This window comes from Pogonomyrmex barbatus, unplaced genomic scaffold (assembly GCF_055798465.1).
Source record: "Pogonomyrmex barbatus isolate J1 unplaced genomic scaffold, ASM5579846v1 scaffold18, whole genome shotgun sequence".
In the NCBI taxonomy this organism is placed as follows: Eukaryota; Metazoa; Arthropoda; class Insecta; order Hymenoptera; family Formicidae; genus Pogonomyrmex; species Pogonomyrmex barbatus.
The window spans coordinates 171404-192926 of record NW_028297114.1 but is presented as its reverse complement, the minus strand read 5'-3'; the positions used below and the strand labels follow the sequence as shown (position 1 = coordinate 192926).

The following is a 21523-nucleotide window of genomic DNA, read 5'->3' as shown; positions in this document are numbered from 1 at the left end:
ACGAGAGCAAAGATAGTTCAGAAGTATGATTAAAACGATTCTATTAAGAGAGAAAACTAAAAGTTCGCCTTCGTTTGAAAACAATTTATTTCCGCGACAAAGAACCGAAACTCTTTATATTTGCGGATATCCGCGATATTATTGGAAAGAAATAAGGAAAGCACACGCTGACACGCGATTATCTTTGTTGAAATTAAATTTTCATGTTTTATATATACCTCGTTCCTTTAGCATATCTTGATTTCCCTCCAGGATGTTATTGTTCCCTGAATTATACCTCGCTTTACCTGCAAACAAAGTAAGATATTGAACGATATCGTTCCTTGAAGCAAAGTTTATAATTTGATATTGTCAATATTGTCCGAATCAATATTTACGAATATTTTTATTCATAAACTATAATTATATGGATATTCCGTCTATTCATTTTTATCCAGCGTCATCAAAGCTTTTTATTTCGATATTAACTTTATTAATTGACAATTGTTAAATAAATTTATATCCCAATTAGCAGTATTTATTTAATAACTTATGTAAACTTTTGTCTTACGTAAACATGAGCAAATCAATTTTCCTTCTACGAATTTGCGAATGAAAGATTATACAATTAAGATTATTCCGATTATTTCAATTGTTTTCTCATTCTGTTTTCTTTGATTAATTGGTGCCCGTTGAAGGTCTTTAAAGTAATTTGTTTCGCGACGTGGTATTTGGTTTCGGATGGTACGTCACGAGACTACTAATGACGATGGTTGTTAAATCAATTGCCAGAGAAGTAGCAATGACAGTAAGCACGAATATAGAAAACGATTCACGAGATGGGTTTACATGAACTAAATATATCCGATTTAATGAATACAAATTGTGCTCGCGCACAACATATCGAATAATAATTTTGTAAATTTCAATATTTTTTATACATAAAAAAAAATAATAGCTTCTGCTCTCCGAGTTTATTCCTTTTGATAAAAAAAAAAATGCGGTCAAATTTACGCTAAGCCGCGGCGATTTTTAAACAACGATGAAAAAAAAGAACGACGAGGTAAATGCTCTGTCACTATTGGAAAAGCGATCTAGCGTTTTGCTCACGGTGGGAGCGCTAGTTCGTTTGTCTCCGTGAAAAATGCGGCTCGGACCTGTGTTTTCTCAAGTAATGAAAAGAACGAATGAGAACGGAGCCGTTGGTACTCGATAGAGCAAGCTCGGCGCAGATTGTGGAAGGGCTTACGGCATGACCAACGTGTTTGCCTCCACGTTGTTAAGTTCCTGCGGGGAGTTTCAAAGAAGCGTCGTGTCGTTACTTTCGCGTGTACGAAAGAATTGACTCACAGCTCTATCTCTCTCTACCCCTCCCTTTAATGCTTTTACTAAGAAAAAAAAACATGTACATTAACCACTCGTGACGTGAGACGAAAATAAAAATAGAAGCTAAACCCCATTAAATGTTAATAATCGGACATGCTAAATCCGCTTTGCCCTTAACACAGACATTAATAATACCATTTCAATTATCCATTATCCACCGAGAGATCGTATTGACATTGTTTTGCACATTTAACTGGAAATGCCCGTATCAGAGCGCGTGTATATTTAAGCGTACATGTGGCAAGGTGGAAAGAGTTCAATAAAATTGAACGGTGAAACCGGTCTCCATAAATCTTCCATCGTGCAATGCAACGTCGCCTCCCAATCTGTTGGCATCAAAATATTTTGCATATATCGATTTCCGGTCGCCGGGCAAACGGGAAGTCGGACCGAAGACGGGTCAATAATAAATCCCGGATTTTTCATTATGATGGCGCGGAAGATACTCGATGAAATATGAAAACGAGTTGCCTTTACGAGCAGCTCGCGCTGACATCATTTCGTGCACCGATTATTTATTGCTGCTACTAGCAACGCGCGGCCTTTGCGCTACTAATTATGGTAATTTCTGTGCACGGTACAATCGTATAATCGGTCCAAAAATAGCGTTTCAATGCGGATAAAAAACGAAAATACGAAAATCTGGAATGCCGTACAAAGATGATAACGTTATAACGAACTGATTTACCGTTAGCCACCACATGTGTCCTAAATTAATTCGTGTTTATATTACATTTATATCCTGGGCTATCTTGGGTGGTACGGCGACTGCATAAAGACTCACGATGAAATCGTATTCACGGGCGAGAGGAGTTCGCGTTGCCGTAAAAACATCGATTAGCCATAAAACGAAGACGGGGCGAGATGTTTAAAGTTTTCCCGTTGCGAAATGAACCATTAAAGCGGCGAGCGAAGACTCTCAAGCGCCTTGGAGCTATATCGCGACCGTCGAGAGTGCCCTAAAGCACGTGCTTCAAAGGCTGGGTTTTATATCGGCGATTTTTCATCCTGATATAGCACGCATACACACCGGTTATATTACATTATAACAGCACGGTCAAGAAGACACGCGACAGTGCCTTAACGCCAAGTATATTGAAAAACTTTTTATTCTAATTTAATTATCTGCGAAATCATTGAAATTGACAATCGAGATCGAGATTTGCGAGATAAACGAAAATATCGATTCCCGAGAGAGCTTTAGATCGGAATTAGAATTTACAAAAATGTCAAACATGGACGAATATATCGCTCCTTTGTGCAATATTTCGACGATGAATATATTTTGCGGCAGAAAGAGAAAAAGCCTAACGTAGATAACAAAATACTTTACGTTCGCTTAGTTAATACTCGGGCAGAGCACAACGAAATACAGCGAAGCACGGCACGGCGCACTGACATGTAATTTACCATCTCCTTTGAGGGATGTATTGTTCCACAAAGCTCTTCTCGTATTATTATCTCTTTGAATACATCAACTCGAAATACCGTGCTGAAAGAGAGAGAGAGAGAGAGAGAGAGAGAGAGAGAGAGAGAGAGAGAGAGAGAATCTTTCGCGAATTGGTACTCTAAACGTCTGCCCCCGCCATCTTGTCCTCTCTCATTTACATACTAAAGATAAATCTAATGATATCACGCCGAAGAAAGGTAGACGATAAAATCAAATACCTTACACCTTCAATCCGTAAATATGAATTTATTACTGTCACTTTACAATACGCAATTATATATATTATATATTCCTTGAAATCTTACAAAATATTTTCATACTATGACATTATAATTGTCACCAACCGCAATTTGCTAAAATCTTTTCTTAACTTTCTCGATGTAAATTGAACGTTCCTTTTTTCAAGAAACTTCTGTTTCTCTAAGAGATAAAGACGAGGTTATTTAAGGGAAAGTATGTTATGCACGGCCGTGAGACGTTAACGCGTACGCGCAAGAGGAAAGCTGAAGGAAGAGAGATAGAGAAAGAGAGAGGCGAGTCCCTTTGCGGAAACTTCGGCTTTGCCCTTTTTCCACCGCGATGAAAAGCAGATTGGCGCGATAGGTGCAAGAGCCGAAACGGTATTCATCCGGGTCTCTTTAAAAAGTCGTTTCTCTAAACGTCTATCTTCGCTATCGCAGCTGCGTGCGTGCGCGGACTGGTGCATTTTGTACTTGCATACGAGCTTGCATCAAGCTCAAGCACCGACTTTTGTGCGCGTACCTTTCGCAACGGCGGCCTGTCGTGCAAACGAGACGAACGGTCGGTTGGTTGGTCAGTCGGTTGGTCGGTCGGTCGGTCGGCCGACCAGTTGGCCCGCGAAACTCAACACGACGACCGGTTTCTATTCATCCGCGATTTCACGCTGAAATAGTATGTCGGCCCTCTCTTAAAGCCTCCACGCTCGACGATGGAGGAGCTCGAAGTTAGTCGGATGGAAAACTTGAAATGCCTTAACAAGCACACGGGTGACACAGATTCGTGCAAACGTGCGCTTTTGTTACGTTTCCCTGCGGTGTAGATCGTATACCTCTTTCCCCGTTACACGATATTGTTAATAGAAATTACAATCCGGAAAATTACAGCGATGTTTGAAAGCGTACCGGAAAATAAGAGTGAGCCCGGCTATTGTTCCAAGATTACATTCTCGAAAAAATGTTTCTGTCCTTTTAATGATTACCCATAATTTTCGCCGCATTGTTATGAGAAATGTGATTTACGAAATGTAATTTTTAGAAAGCTGGTAAAAAGTATAATAAATTGTTCATTTTAGTAAGAGAGGATTTAGAGGAAGAATATTTGGAGAACGCGAAACAAAGCGGTGCCGCTAAGAGATTGAATACGAGTACAGTGTTCGGTACAGTTACACAATACCGAAAAAAAGTGCACTTGTTCCTTTGACGGAGCTGAAACAGAGCGTACCATGCGCGGATTCGATCGCACAAACTGGCTACTCGATCTAATTAATCAGCGACCCGTTCGTCCGCCACAAGTACACTACGCTTCATCATTCAAAAAGTACCTCTCAATACAGAGCGAGCAATAAGGACGGGCAATCGATTTATATATTTCGTGCAACGAAATTGGAATGAAGCGGTTAATTAATTAATGGCTTACTATCTCTACGAAGTGGTTTCATTCACAATATCATTGAAATTCATAAAGCAATTTCGAAATTAAGTTGCGAGTCTCTTCATCTCTCATTTCAATGAGGGTTTCTCCTCATTAGTGCAAAATGCGTTATCCTGTGCATAATTTTCTAAAAAAGTGAGCCCGCTATATTATATATATATTAGATTGCAAAATCATGTACGTCAATTTCACTGCATGGAGAATTGTTCTTTGTGTAGAAAAGGAGAATTACGCGCGTTTGATCAACTGCTTACGTAAAAAATACTACTTACCTTTGTATTTGGTGCTGTTGCCGCTTGCATTGATGCTCGATATTGCTGAAAAGCAAATAAGAGCATTCAGTATTATTCAAACGACGTTGCACTTCAAAGTAACGTCAAATATTTAAAGCGCGAACTGAAGAATCTCTTGAACTCGGGGGGGGGAGGGGGAACTTTCGGAAAGATGATTCGAAAGGGCCCGGTTAGCTAAGAAATAACGAGGCGAGCAATAACGCCGGATAGTCTTTTCAAAGTCAACTCTCTAACTCGCGACTTTGTTTACGCATTGTTCTAACTCGCAGACACGTTTCTAACTCCTTGTTATCTTTCACTCTACAAGTGCAAACAATTTTAACGGCTCGCAGGTACGCCTCTTCGTACTTTGCCATTTTCAGGATGAACGATTCACACACTGGCGGATATTACTCGCCAAAACTATAGCGTCTAAGTATCGCGCGACGGTTGAGCACGTCCAAGAAACTTTCCCGCGTCGTGATTCCGAATCGGAGGCGACCTCTCGCAGCCGCCGGAATATTTTTGCGAAATATTGTTTTATTCATAAGCGCGAGCGCTTTTAAGAATATAAGGTCTGCCCTATCTCACGCCAGATTTCAGTCGGTATCTCGGTAAAAATTCCAACTATTTTAACACAGCTGCTGCTTAATAAGCTGCATCCACTGCGTGCTACGCAAGCGATTTGCACGGATCTACTTTGTTGAATCTGAGTACATCTCGAGCACGCGAAATACATCTTGTATATATATATATATATATATATATATATAAGCGTTGCAATTTTACTACAATTTATTCTGCGCGGTATATCTGTCTATTAGTTCTGCCAGACAACGGTCATTACGGGAATCATTAATACACGTCCCTGTTGCAACGAAGGAACAGCGAAAAAAAAGAATTTTATATAGAAGTGAGATGCCATAATTATACTTACGATAGACTTTAATGCTGCCATCAGTGTCCCCCAACGAGTTTCTGGATACACATTTATACGAGCCGTAATCCGCCGGACTGACGGAGTTTATCGTCAGCTTCATGTGTATTTTGTACGCGTTATCTTTCAGCACCGGATCGTATTTTCCTCCTGCAACAAATCGCAATCCCGTCAGTAATGCGCTGCGCAGTTTTATTCATCGTATTTTTCTTTCGTTGCCGTTAGAATAAATGATAAATTTGCCCTCGGATTCGCATACCGGCCCCATCGGATTATATCGATTGAAATTACATCGATATACTTCTCTTTGTAAAAAAAAAAAAAAAGAAATTATATGTGTACGCGGACATTATATCCGCGCTCTTTGTCCCAATTCCAGAAAAATCAAACTTAAATCAACCGGATGCGGCGCGCGTACCGAAATAAAAAAAATAAAAAAAAAACCAAAAAAAAAACAAAAAAAATATTCGCTTTTCCGTCATGTGCTGTCAGTCACGTTTGCCCCGGGTTACCTGTCATTCCCTTGACGTGATTTACTCTTTCGGGTGGAGCCTGGAAATAGAGGTACGACCGGATCGTGGATATTTTTATCGGAATATGCGGCGGTAATCGAGGGCTTTTAAATAACCGTCTGTCCTTCGTGCATCTATGGTATGTAGGTCAACCGGCGCGGTGACAATACGAAAAATCTCATAGAAACGACTCACTCGCGGTGCGCCTCCTGAACAAAGGCAGGTACGGCTGGATGAGAAAACCGGAATTTAACAAAGAAGTCTGTTTCCTAATTATTTTCTGCTGGAGAAGTCGGTCGAGCACTTTAATAAGTAGCAGGCACGATCTATTTGGAGACGTCACTCGTGTCTCGTGAAACTTTTTCTCTCGTCCCGTGATTGATTTTACAGACGTGGGTTTTTCGACTCACCGTCGGAGAGATCGTCGTGAAAGTCTAAGCAGCAATGCAACAAAAGACGTACGTTTCGCGTTGCACATAATTAAATTTCTTTATCGTTGTAAAAGATTGATGTATGATTTTATTCGAATATCGAGAATAAATATTGTCCACTTGTCACTCGTTCGAGAATAAATGTGACAATAAATTTTAAATTGTTTTGCTGACATGCGAGATCCACACACGCGCGCGCGTGCGCGCGCACACACACACACACACACACACACACACACACACACACACACACACACACACAGAATACACTAGAAATAGATAGAAAATAGTTAATGTTTTTTTTAAATGCTTTTTCATTGCGATAACGTACTGTGATTATCTGATAATTTTGCAAATATCCGTTCTTTTATTACTTCCCATGTAGCGCTATATGCAATTTGTCAATTTATGAATCTCATCGAATCCTGCAAACGTAACAGCGTGAAATGGCGAATATCAACATTCGCGATCACGGAAAGTGCATTATCCGTTCCAAGTCCATTCTGAGGCGAATCCAAAGTATGTTCGGGCCATGGCTGTATTCCTTTTATGGTTCCGTTTTGCATTCCGAGCTGGCACTTTTCGCGCGACACCACCCAAGGAACATCGTTTGGAATCTTACGGGCCGAGAACCGGAAGCATCATTCAATGGCATCGATCGAAACTGAAATCACGTTAACTTAAGACCGCCGCGCGTCGAATACCGAAATAGTCGCAACATATGGCGCTACCATCTTCCGACCTGATTGAACTATTGTGACGTTACCTTCAACAGCTACGGAAATTCGTAGACGACTGTCGGTCTGAACAGTCGTTTCCGACCCGAAATCGAATGCCATTTATTACGACGTCGATCGGCATAGGTGATTTGCCGGCCGTTTTGATAAAACGCTGGGCTCTTAGATGTTTGGATTGATTATGCGAGCTACGTCACATGGGCGAATGTAAGGCATCGAAATCATTTGATTTCTCGTCCGATGACGATGACTTTAAATTGTAGCTTCGGATTCAAAGATGATTTTTGGGGTTTTGAATGAAATATGAAGGATAAATATGTGTAGAACTGTCGAGCGATTCGAATTTGAAATGTTGAAAAAAGTGAAAACTATAAGGAAAAATGTGAAAATGTCCACCACGAGAATATCAATCTTAAAAAATAAGATTATCTCACACATTCGATCAAAGCATTGAATCATCAGTCGCTACTCAATGAAATGGAAAATATCTGGATTATGCCAACAAACTCTTCCTCACCGAGAATTTAAATGCAAATTGTCTGAACTATAATTTTATCGTTTCGCAAGTTAATGAATGAAATGTTAATGCTTAACATTTGGTGAATATAACGAGCAAAGCGAAATAACGCCCTTTAATACTACTCAAGTCAGCCGACTTTTCTGCTCTTTAAGAACTCTAGCAAATTGCTGCAAAGTCCTCCTGTACAAGTGCTTAAAAAAGAAAAAAACATTAAACTTTCTTCCGTGCAGTTTTGTAAGTAAGAGAAAATTATTGAGATGACAAATGCTTTTGTAAAAATTGCTCGCCTTGACATTAGAATTTGGCAATGGCTGTCAGTCCAGTTATATTCGTTTCCAAGGAAAAAAATTTCATTTCTATTGTACTTGTTATCGACGTAGACGATTTAGAAGCGATATTAATTGTATAGGGTAAAACTTGAATTATACAGAGTGAGTCGTCAGAAAATATAGGTTATTGAAATCTAGTTTTGATATAAATAGGTCTTCATAAAAAAGAAATTATTATCCTATCTGATTTTAATTCGTTATTAAAAAATAAAAAATAGATCGATATTCATCTCCCGTTATATTTTGCCGCATCGATTACATTCTATTTTATTTATCATGTGCAAATTTTGATTTTATTCTGTGCGCACACGAATTGTGGAATTCGATTATGGAAATGGTAAATAAAGTCACATGATTCACTTCTTTATTTGATCGACCGATTCATTTCTCTTTTGGAACAGCACGGTATTTCTAGGTTTGACGTCGCCACCAAGAACTATTTCCGATCTAAACGACGAGTTCGACGCTATCTGCCTCTAGCATCGATCACGGTACGTCTTGTTAAAACGCGTGAAATCGCCCCCAATCATTTTTCCAGTCACGCCATTCGTACATGCATTCCATGTGCCCCTCCGCTCGCGATATTTCTCACTCCGCGCATAATCGCCAGGGCGAATATATATTACCACGTTGTTTGCGGCATCTCATCGATGTAATCTCGCGGAAAATAACTTAACGGTCTGACGACAGAAACAAACGTCAGCCCGTATTAGCTTTGATCACGTTCAGCCAATAGCCGAGTGCAAAAAAAGGAGAAATGCGGGACGAGCAATCTCGCAGATTTTGACATGAGACGGTCAAAAGCGAGCGGGATGAAATTTTCACAATCACAGTCCGTTCCGCCGATTCTGTTTATTTGAATGCTTTCAATTAGACGCAAATGGAAATTGGCCGAAGAAATGAAAGAAAACACAGGATGCACGAGTGTGCAATTCGCATGGAACGTTTTCATCGCCCCGGGGCTAGCCACTGTTCATGCTGAAGTGCACTATACTGTAACGAATATGTAACCGTAAAAAAAAGGGCAAACAAAGCTACCGTGCCGTTTGGTTCTCTCAAAAATGTATCGACAGCGATCTTTCGCGATAGTTTAATCGTTCTCCGTATATTCTAAACTTTCTATCCGATTTTTATGCGTCACTGCTATCGTGGCTATAAATCAATGCGGGCATCCAAATCATAATGCTCGTTGACTAAACAATCCATTCATTCCAGAAAAATCTTCTATTCTCTTCTCTATTATACCATTCGTTGAATAAATGAGTAAATTCTATACGCGATGGCGTTTACGGGATTAAAACTTTTGTCTTCCGTTTTAATGGCTTTACTGCCATTAATCCCATTACTATTGATCAGCACGCGCTTAGCAACGCATAAAGAAAGATATCTTTAAATTCTCCTATGAATAAAATCCTTTAATGCCATTTTATCCATGAATCTAATCTAGAAGTTAATTCCTTAAATGAATTTCTACCGACGGAGAAACACGGCGCTGCTTTTAATTTACACGCGGTTCGACCCCTGTATATCTTCGAAATAAATGCAGAAGGGGGCAATATGGCGATTACAAGAGGCAATCTAGTTTTTAATACCGTCAGATTTATTTATTTAAGCAGTATCAGCCGCGTAACGCGCGCGAACATCTCGCGGCGGCTCTTCTTTCGGGTCGTTTATTCGACCGGAATTAGCCTCTGAATAATGCATGCGAATCCTGGTAGCACGTTAAAGGTATAACACAATTTTATCTGGCATTTATGAGGAAGGCTAAGGACGCGACGACTATGTATATGAACGCCAAACACGAGCGGGATCGCCCTTTTCTGCGCCGGTCGTTATTACATCGCCGCCGTGGTTAGCATTTGCATCTGTATCGAACGCAATAATGTTGCGCACAATGTGAATTTCGACCCCCCCCCCCCCCCGCCTCCCCCCACCCCGATCGTGTTAACACGTAATCCCGCGTGTCCGAAGATTTCCGTCAGCTGTTTAAATGAAACCGGAAGGTGCCGTAAGCACCTATTTCGCATATCCGCAATAACCCGGTATAATTACGTTACCTGCAGAACGTACACGTGATTCTCTCTCGGCAGTGTTGCAATGAGGGAAAATAAAATTACAAAAGGCGTATAAAGGATACAAGGATCATAATGGTTACGGTTAATTCACCGGTTACGCGTCGTACCTCTCGACTGTTAAATGTATGTAGCGAAGGCGCCAGCGAGACTACCGCGTATTTCATAATGCGGTTAATTCTCCGCCGTAAAAGTGCGGCGTAACCGCTCAGCTTCCTCCGGCGATTGAATGTACTCGACAGGGGTACGGAGTGTGTGTGTGTGTGTGTGTGTGTGTGTGTGTGTGTGTGTGTGCGTGTGCGCGCGGGTGGTGTGTGTGTGTGTGTGTGTGTGTGTGATGTGCAGGCCCCGTGATACGCGAAAAAGATACAGATCGGAGAAAGGGATCGATGCAAAGTATTAAAGCCACCTTTTATAGACGGCGCATAAAGCAGAGTGAAAACGCTTATACTCGCGCTTCGCCGGTGTGCGTGTTTATGCGTTCGGTATGAAGCTTTCATTATTCAGAGGGTTCGTTACAACCGGTTATTTTCCTTCCTCGCGAATGCACATTACGCGGAGGAATACGCGTCCAGGGTGTAATTATCTTTCTCTCTCTCTCTTTCTTGTAAAGTTACATGAATCATCAAAAAATGCGGATAGGTGCGTGCCGCAAGCGATGCATATTACAAAATTGTAAAGTCATCCCGCTTTCCACCGGGTCATGCTCCTCTTTCATGAGATCTCGTCGTGAACACGACCGCGAACTCTCATTACGCAATCGTAATATCGTGTGGTAAAATATCGCGCGGAAAGGTTCTCGTTATCCTTTACCGTTGGCAGATCAGTGGCTCGTTCAGCGCTTTTGTTTTACACTTTTACCCGTTTATTATTTATCGGAGATGAGTACTCACCTTGCGGCACAATCTTGTCCTGGTCTCTGGTCCAATAATTGATAGACTTCGGGAATGCTTCCGAGTGGCATTCGAGAGTCAACTTCTGGCCTTCGCGGGCACCTACTAACTGATTCTGAACCCAGATCATCGGCGGAACTGAAACAATCGGCGTGTGTTGGTGGCGTGTACACAACTTTTAAATTTCAAATTATACGATATTCTTCTTCACGAATGCTTGATTAACATTTACATAACTCTTTTTAATAACTACTCTTTATTATAGCTTCGTGAATACAAAATGTCCTTTTTCGTGTTCATTTTATATTCCCTTTTTTTTCATATCTCTGACAGTTAAATAAATTGTCGACCCTTAGTACAAACGCGACGGCTGATTATTCACATTTTATGATAATAATTTGCCACAAAAAAGAATAAAATCCGTACAATTTAAATAGATGCGACTGAATTTAATTTGAAATAAAACGCGCAAGGAGTGAACATACGTACAATGAACAGTGAGCATTATTCTTTTGCTGACAGAGGGGGGCACGCCATTAGACGCAATGCATAAATAGGAACCCATATGTAGCCGGTTCACTTTTGTGATATTGAAGCTCGGGCCGTCCACGCTCGCAACTGGAATTAGAAAAAGCAATTATAATAGAAGAGTCACATAGATGCGATCTTCCAAAAATATACGCATGGAATATATAGACATTTAATTATCTAAAATAGGAATGTGAATATGAATGTTATAAGATAAAGCGATAATATATTATTAAATATAATATATCGTATTATTAAATATACTAGTATGAAAATAATTCCAGATAGAGAAAATAATTCTAGATAGAATATTTCAGATATCAGAGTCATGTTCATTACGAAATTTGTCAGAATAAAAAAATTTCATTTGTCGATAAATAAATAAATAATAAAAAAAGGAGATCTCGCCGAGCGAAAGGGATTACAACTGCAGGCTAGAAAGGTATTAATAAGTTTGCAACGAGAATTTCCGTGCGAAATATGATCGATGTTATCGGTGATAAATCGAGGTAGATGTAACTTTTACACTATGACATCGAATGCTTTTGGTGTCAATCGATTTTTTCCATGAAACATGGAACGTCGGACCTCAGTGGAATTCGCCAAATTTTTGTTTTTTATTCTCGGGGATGTTACGGTTTCCGGGAATTTCGATAAAGTTATAGCTATAGACAGTTTGGCGCACGGGAAAAGTGCGTGACGCCCGATCGACGGGCCTTTGACGTCGATATTTTTATTAGCACTGGCAGTCCGAAACTATAGAAAATCCTGAAAATCTTCGGGATTACATTCTGCTAAAAAATATTGTTTCCATCCGTAATATACTCATTTTACTCGCCAGTTTTTGATTTTCAATCATGCCATAAAAGTTTAAAAATAAAAAGGATTAAAATATCTGTTCCAATTTAGAAAAAAAAAAAAAGAATACGATGACTCCGAGTCAAGTTATTTCAACACGATTCTATTTAATTCAATCAGTGGCACGAATAACGCCGAGATAACGTTTTTCTATACTTTGCATTGGAAATTTCATCGAGTCATATTTTTAAACGTGTTCGTCCACCTCACTGAAGTTCACAAAGTACATTCGTGCAACTTTTTTGACGTCAGTACTGTCGCACGCGACGTAACGGAAATTGGTTGCCGAAGTTCCATCACTTATACGTTTCAATTTGAAAACGGATTGAACGCGTTTAGGTTTTGTGCGTACGAGCAAATGCAAATCTTCTGTAAAATCATTATAGTTATTGTGCCCGATGTGAAAAACCGAAAAATATCGCGCGCGAGAAAAACACCGGCACTGATTCGCATCGTGCACACAAGTGGAAATTGTACGCGAACTTTTACCATTTTATCAATGTAACCATTATCACCGGCAAAGAAGGACCACTTTCGCGTGCTAAAATGCACTGGGAAAATGTGCAAACTGTTTTGACGAACGACCGCATAATGCAGCAGCTGCGGACTCGATTGTGAGCTGCTCCGAGCATGTGTGCAGCCTCTATAAAGCATTTTAAATTATACTAGTATACCTACAACGCAAGATAATAAATAAAACATACTGCTGACTACTGTTAAATTCTCTGAAATTGTTGAACCAAGTATCTCATAAATTCCTGTTATTCATAAAATGCATTCAATAACGTAGTAGTCGGTAATAAAAAAGAAAATAAATGTGATATATACTGTAAAATTCTCTGAATATTTAGTATGTAATTATTAATTCAATTAATTTGATATTCAAAAATAGAGATGTAAGCCAAACAAAAAAAAACTTAGTTTATTTAGAAATTAGTTTATATCTTTTCCACTCACACACGTTCAAAATTCAAATAGCAATTTACGGAGAGTTCGTCAACTCTGACAACACATAGTTCATACACAATGCATTACAGGGCACAAATTCAGTTTACTTATTCGAGAGTTGGAGTCTCCCTATATCTTTCCATTTGACTACTTGACTACAAATTAAATGCGGCAGAATGTTTGCGCGTCGATGACAAGTTAAACGTTTTGGATAAAGGAAACCTGAATAAAGGAGAAATAATTACATATATCAAGAGTGCAATAAAAAGCACGCAGAGATTGAGAAAAAAATTACGCGGAACGTGATGTTCTATGCTCTAGGCGATATTTCCGTAACATAATATCAGAAACTAATGACGCTAACTTTCTCAAGTTCGAGACCCGTCGAGACAAGATTACGACATGTCACCAAGTTCCAAATAATCCAATAACGCTTCATAGTAACAGTATCTTAATTGTAATATCATTAAGGTATACATCATGGGATCATTATGGAAATCTCTTTTCTAACGCCGCCACGAGCACCTGTCCCCCATACATCTGCAGTGCACAACGGAGAAACTGTTACGCGAATGCGGTATTCTTTCGGAAGGCAAACAGAGTACGCAGAGTATCTATTTCCCGACGAATAAGCCGGCGACCCATCACAGCCGAAGCGTCGCGATGTCTCCCTTTTCGGTGGCGCACTTTATCGGATTAATGGTGTAATAGCGGAACTATGGATAGCGTAATCGTGGTTTAAGGTCGGTCCGGTTGTTTATCGCCCCTCGTGACGCACGTACTCGCGGCCATACGGGAGGGCGCATGCACCCTCGTACACGCGGAGTCGCCGTATCGCGCGCGCCCGTCGTGTTTGCCAATTTCAATGCAAATATAGAAGATCTTCCTCGGTCTCTCTGCAAACGTATCACCTCGCTCTAACCTATTGGCCTTGCCACGCGGCGTGTTTGCGCTCCCGAGCGACCGCGCCGGCGGCCCGGGCTTGATACGACTCGAATGCACTCGTGCAGTTTAGCCCGAACGTATCTCTCCGCCGTCGAACGTAAATCTTTTTTCAGGAGGCGGCCTTTACGGCCGCGCAGCGTAACGGAGTGAGCTTTTGGCGCGTTGCCGCCGCGTTTAGGGACGTTAGAGGGATATTTACTCGATCCGTGCTACACTCGGAGTTTGCGAGTCGAATCGGTTCTCGAATGATATCTTCCGATGAAAGCTGCGCGTACTCATTTTATTTTTCAGAAAATAATTTGCAAGATTGAATTCGTAAATATTTAAAACTCGTCCGCTTTTGCAGGCGTTTATCAGACGGAATTGAATTTTCTTATTTTGAAAAAAAAGCGTCGTGTATATATATATATATATATATATATATATATATATATATATATATATTTTTACAAGTCAGCTATGAAAGTTACAAACTTCATAAGCGAAGTTTTCCCTTCGTGTGCTTACATGCTTACGCGAGTTCACAGCTTCGTGTAAGTAAAAGTACAAAAAAAAAAAACGAAACAAGTGAAATCAACGTTTCATAACGGAAATATCAGTAAAAGAGAACCGGAACACAGAGGGCAAATATAATGTAAAAAAGTTTGTGAAGGACCGAAAGGAGAAAAATTAAACTGTCCTTTCGAGGGAAACAGCAGAGCGCAGAAATTTCGTGATCGTCCAGCGCGGAATTAATGATACATAAAATATACTTGGTACATTTCGAGGCGAACGCTTAAAAGAGTAGGAGAGGGCAGATTAAAAGCGCAATCCTGGAAAAGGACCGCATCTCGAACGATCGCCGAGTGCACTTTGCCAACCAAGTATCAAATGCCACGTCTTTTGCTCGTCGTATTCGATTAGCTCTCGCCGTAACTAGGAGACGAAAAAGGGGGGCGGCTGTGAGAAAGCGAGTCACCTTAATTCAGCGAAATTTTCCCGGCTTTATCACCGGCCTGACTGCGAATTACGCTCGTTCGCGAGCAACTCGTTAAAACTCACCATCATCCCCGTTCCCAAGCTGAATGTGCTGACCATCCTCGCGTCGCCAGGTGATGTTAGGCGCCGGGGAACCGGTCGCGGCGCAACGCAGAGTCACGTTTCGTCCCTCCATCACCACCATGTCCGTGCTGGTGTCGTAGTCCAGAATATCGGGCGGCACTGTCGGCAGAAAAGTACGAGCATTAAAATATGCTATCGCATCGATAAGCCGGATGAACTCGATGACGCAGAATGTACATGGCTGTAATTTTGGAAATAAATATTTTATGAAGAAGAAGAGGCGCAATCAGAGAGAGAGAGAGAGAGAGAGAGAGAGAGAGAGAGAGAGAGAGAGAGAGAGAGAGAGAGAGAGAGAGAGAGAGAGAGAGAGGAGGAGGAGGAGGAGGAGGAGGAGAGATGAGATTAAGTTATTTGAATCATCTTAATCATTTGCATACAGATTACGAAATTATTTTAATGAAAAGTAGTTGCGACTTTCCGCGAAAAGCTATTCATCAGAAATAACTGCCATTGCCAGGTATCGTATCAGAGATTCGATACAGAACTACGTTAGATAGAAAAGTACATTAAATCAAGAAAAACCGCGGGATTGGATCACCTATATTTGGATCATCTATATTTGTCTTTAATCCTCCTAATGGACATGATCCTATGATCCTATGATCATACGATATCTAGTAAAAGAGCTCGCATGGCATTTAGTTACTACTAGAAATTAGAAAATATCACCAACAAAATGTATACGGAATAATAAATACGATCTTTCCAATGTACGAGAGCGCGAGCTTTGGCCGTAACACTTAGCGCAATAATAACGCTCGTAAGTTACTTCTCGCAAAGGCAGCAAAGGGGTGGACAAGTATATCTGTTCGTCCATAAATCAGCCGGCGCGGATTAGCTCTCTGTATACCCTACGAGAAGGGTGGAAACTACGAGAGACTCCACGCCGTTCACGTACAACGTACGGCGGGACGACACGTGCGCATACACGACGCATGCAGGCTGCACGTAATAAAGTGGAGAACGATAACAGCGGGAAGGAACGCATCCGCGTCATCTCCGGCGGAAGCAAGCCACCCCATGCGCGCACAATTCGCCCTACCTACTGAATGTCGGACCTTTCATATTCGGGCATTAAAGAGAGCAAACCGAAGGAGACGAGTTTCTCGTTTCGGGTTCCACACGATTTCCCGGGAGTTTCGTGGAGTTTAGGATAGTCCGGAATATCGAGTCCCCATTGCGTGTGCAATATGTATATGTGTGTGTGTGTGTGTGTGTGTGTGTGTGTGTGTGTGTGTGTGTGTGTGTGTGTGTGTGTGTGTATGTCGTGCACTCTTCGCTTCGCTCGTCACATTCGTCATCAAAATTTTTCAAGAGCATCCATACGCGGCTGTGCAAAACACGAAATCGCCTCGCGCGATTTCCCGAGATCCAATTTTTCCGAGAAAACGCGCACCCATTAAAATCCCGTGTATACAAATGCAGATCGCTGAAGCTTACCTAACCGCACTACTTTCGCTGCGGCTCCCGCCGTATAAAACGGCGGACTTTACGATCGCGATCCTGAAAGAGTATCAACGCGCGACACACGCGCTCTTTGCGGAAATCATAATCCCGAGCATGACCCGGTTATCCCGCGGCCAGGCTTTTCCATTTTGCTACATCCATTAAAGTCCCGAGCTCTCTTCCTTTATCTTTTCCTCTTCCGCCTCCCTCTCGCGTTCTTTCTCTCTTTCTCTCTCTTTCCCTCCCGGGACAAACGTGTCCCTCGCGAATAATGTCTTACCAGCTTCACCTACATGCGAATCGGGGCCCGAAGGCTGCATCGCTTACCGAGGGGAGCAGATCGAGGTTGACGGGGTCGATTTTATTCCGCCCTACGGCCGGAACTCGATTTGCGGTTGAGTGCCCGTATGGGTGATGCTGAATTGGCGGATCAAAGTCACCTAGAGTCTCCGCCGACCATCGGGAAGTCCCACTTCTCTTTCACCAATTCTACCCTCCGCACAATCGAGCCTCGAACGTTTGTTCGTTCGTTCGTTCGTTCGTTCGTTCGTTCGTTTGACCGTACGCATGTATTTGGAGACCACGCGGATTATGATATCGATGCATCTCGTGGTGCACGGCATAGCCCAGTTTATCAGCAATATTCGATCGAAGCACACAATAGACTAAATAATATTATAAATCAATATGCGCACCGAACAGTGTATAAATACATAAGAAAAGTGAGAAAATTAAAATGTTAGATATACGATCCCGCGTATTAATCAGTGAAAATATTGAAATATTAATGATAGCAGTGATTTAAAAAAAAATTTTCCGAAATTGGCCATGTTTTGTATTTATATTATAAAAAAATTATTGTATTTATAAAAGAGAGAAACATTTTGCTCAAAATAAATTTATATTAAAAATAAATTTATATTAATTTATAAATGTTTTATTTATGATGACGTATGCGTAGACACATATCGCGTTACATAATTTTTCAATAATGTTATTATTAAAAATATATATTATGTTAAATATAAATATAAATCTATGTGACTTACATCCGATAAATTGCGATAGATTATTTATAAATTTATTTTCGATATAATTAATTAGTTTCCCTAACTGAATCAGTCCAGTGACTTATTTATAGTCGATTTCTAACCGACTGCTAAAGCCGATGTATTCAATGAAAACTTTACAACAAATTGGACATTACCGCGCTTGCAATCCGCTTTTATTCCTCTATTCCGTCCCCTATTTTATGTGTTTTGTAACCTCGCAGAGACCAAACTACAAAACAAAACTTAGATGCAATCACTCATGCGGCCGCTACCGTTTACCATATTGCATCAATCTAAAGTTAAATCTTAACTCGTACGTAAAGCGTTATTTCAATATCAATATTTAATCGATATCTATATTTGATCTGTATTTGAGTTTATCTAGTCAAGTTTCTAAATAGAAAAACGTGTACAAATGGTTAATGAATTTTAGAAAGCTTTGTCGACGATGTTACGTGGAAAGAGAGTCCCGCTAAAGTTACACGATTACACATATGCGATTGAAGCATCGGATATATTTTTATGAAATATGGAAACGTATGTCCAGATCCAGATTAGATTACCAATCATTTAATATAGTAATGGCCGGCCCAGTTTCTGTTATTCCGCACGTTCGCGTTTTACGGTTTCTATCTCATGCATTACGCGTCGCACACATTACGCTAAGCCGTCGTGCTGTCGTATCTCGTCCAGCGTCCGTCATCCTCACATCAATCCAGGCTTAGTGCTCTATTATTGTGACACCGTGGATTATATCGGGATATAAAACAATTTTAATACAGAACTTAACGTGTGATCTTTTCAGCGAGTGATTCTTTTCAGTTTTTTTCAGCGAGCAGTTATTTGGCCTGGATCAACGAGCGACGTTATCGTCCTTGATACGTGCAGAATATTCGTAGAATTTTCGTAGAACCATTATCACGAGTTGACGAAAATAATGCGGAATAGCGCCGCTGACGTCTGCGCAAGATTCCGTAGAAACGGCATTTTACGTAACCATATGTAAATGGCTCCTCGTCGTTACAACGTTGCTGAACACCATTCGGAATTGATATACGTCCGCGATACGCTTCCACACCACAGTTTATTCGCATTGTTCCGCATGCTGTGTCTGGTTATGATATCCGGCCGCACACGAAGAGATTGCGGAGAATTCTATATATTAAAGCAAAACCCCAGTATCGCGTATCAACTTCAATCCGCTTCGCCCACCCCGTTTACCCCCCGTTTACCGACAACAACCGTCGTCGGTATGGAGTCCTAGAAACTCGCCACTCCTCAATGTGACTATGCATTTCGTTTCATCTAACATTGTTTCCATACAATGCCGAGGTGTTATCGAGGCATAACCGAGGAATGACTCGCACCGATCTTGGATCGACGACACAGCCCTCTTGAAATCCCCTCTACATTTCCAAATATTCTGACGTGAAATCGAGCGGAATTTGACATTCTACCAAATTATTTTTCAAGTTTCGTGCCAGTGGGAAAAAAATTTGTACAGATGTACGCCATGCATATCGAGATTTCTTCCAAACATTTTTCCCGTCTATCCCCCATATTTTATATCGATCGATATTCGTTTACCTGACGCTATAAAAGAGAGTACTCGTGAATTTCTCGCTAAATGACAGCAATCAGACGTTCCGTCGTATTCCATGCTTTTTGCAGCACTGGCATCCTTCCCTTCTTCGGAGCGGCGCTGGCGCAAAAATTCTCAAGCGAGGTAGACTTGTATCAGGTATCAATCCAGCTCTATCTCGTCCATCCCACCCCGTAACAACCTTCACCGCACCACCAGATTCTCTTGGGCTCAGCACTGACCAATGGCGTGCTCGTTTCGCGAAACGTCGTTTCTACCGATGCAACTGACGTTGAGTAGCGTGGGGTCGGGTTTAAAAAAGTGCAGTGCATCGGACGAGCACCGCAAGCCGAGCGTGGCTTAATTTCGATGCGTAAATCGAACGGTCAGCGTGGGAGGAGAAAGGAATGGGAATGGATGGCGGGGGAACGCGGGGAACGTTTGCCTCACGTCGAAACACGACATGCCACGTAGCGAAGTTGGGAATTCGTTCCGGGCTCGGAAACGACGTTGTAACGAGTGCCGCCTGCAGGGCTATCGGGGGCGGGTCTTAGTAAATCAGCTGGGGAATAGACCAACGGGGAGAAAAGTTTGGCGGATTTATCTGCGGATTCCCGACTAATCCCGAAGCATACGAATCTAGACCCTCGTAGACGTCTCGTCATGTACGAGAGATTTAGTAAACGCTAAACAAATCAATTTCAATTCGATACCTTTTATACGCGACTTATAAATAAGCCAGCTCGTTTTAATGCACGATATATATATATATATATATATATATATATATATATATTTCTTCTTTTTCACGTATACGATACTTGGATTTAATTTCTGCAATTTCTGCATTTCTCGCACTTTTTTAGCAAACGAGAGCGTGATATATTTATAGTAACGTACAAAAGAGATGGCGATGTATATTTTTTATCGGATCGCCGCTTCGCCGCGGATGCGCATAGATTCAGCGAAAGGAAGTAGTAAGTTCTTAACGGAACTAAGCTGCGCGAGCAGCAGGAGTATCGGCGATGCACTTTATCACAGATAAAATATGCAGCTTACAACTTTGCTGCCGCCAACGAATCGAAGCGCCCACAGGGAGATATGTAGCGCGATTGCTAGGAGAGATTGGTTCGCAGAATTCGCTAACAGTAACCCAATATTGAGTCTCAGCAAACAGCTAGCTTGCTGCTGAACTTGAATAACGTATTTAAACAAAAGGGATATCATCTGGTAAGTTATTGATTGTTGGCGAGTTATTGATTGTTGGATAATCAACGATATTTTGTAGCTGCAAGAAATTCTTTAAATTCTTTAATTCTTTAATTTTAATGCTTAATTAATCTTGTATTTATCTTGCTTTCAAAAAATATCTAAGAACGATCGAAGAAAAAATTATCGATCTCTCTCGTATATTTTATGTACGCTCTAAACGCTTTCCACACATACACGCGTACACGTATACGGAATGCATAATTTTAATTCTATTTATTTGCAGGCTTGAAAGGATAGTTAATTTCATTGAAATTGTCGACTCATTGCCAGCTATTTGCGATAGTTAATTTTATCGAAATTGCCGGCTCTTTATATGAAGAATATAAATTTACGCCGCGCCACGATCGGTGGTTTTTCGCAAACGTTAAATGAATGCCTCGCATAGTTTATGAAGCACGCGTGTTCGCGGGATAGCCAATCAGGGGGTATACACACCGTTGTCCGTTCGAAAAATATTGAAACTACGCTCGCGCTACGATCGCGAGCGCGAGAGAGGCGAAAGGGAATAACAGGCATTCTCGCGTGAGCCGCATAGAGAGCTAATTGGATTTATAACTAAATCGTCTAAATTTATTTTCGCCGCGCGAAAGCAGCATTTCTGG

General features: G+C 41.1%; 1 protein-coding gene across 3 annotated transcripts in view; it reads right to left on the bottom strand.

Moving 5' to 3' along the window:
* Positions 1-21523, bottom strand: part of LOC105428791 (neurotrimin) — a 148362-nt gene that overhangs the window by 4674 nt on the left and 122165 nt on the right. Inside the window, exons 4-10 of one of the 3 annotated variants that reach the window (XM_089075000.1) lie at positions 15510-15668; positions 11679-11807; positions 11190-11327; positions 5696-5845; positions 4759-4803; positions 219-287; positions 15-40 (exon numbers count right to left, since the gene is read on the bottom strand). In XM_089075000.1, coding sequence (XP_088931126.1) covers positions 30-40; positions 219-287; positions 4759-4803; positions 5696-5845; positions 11190-11327; positions 11679-11807; positions 15510-15668 — 701 coding nt within the window. In that variant the 3' untranslated portion in view covers positions 15-29. Of the gene's footprint in view, positions 1-14; positions 41-218; positions 288-4758; positions 4804-5695; positions 5846-11189; positions 11328-11678; positions 11808-15509; positions 15669-21523 lie in introns of those variants that run through there. The other 2 variants (XM_089074999.1, XM_089074998.1) reach the window with 2 other exon arrangements.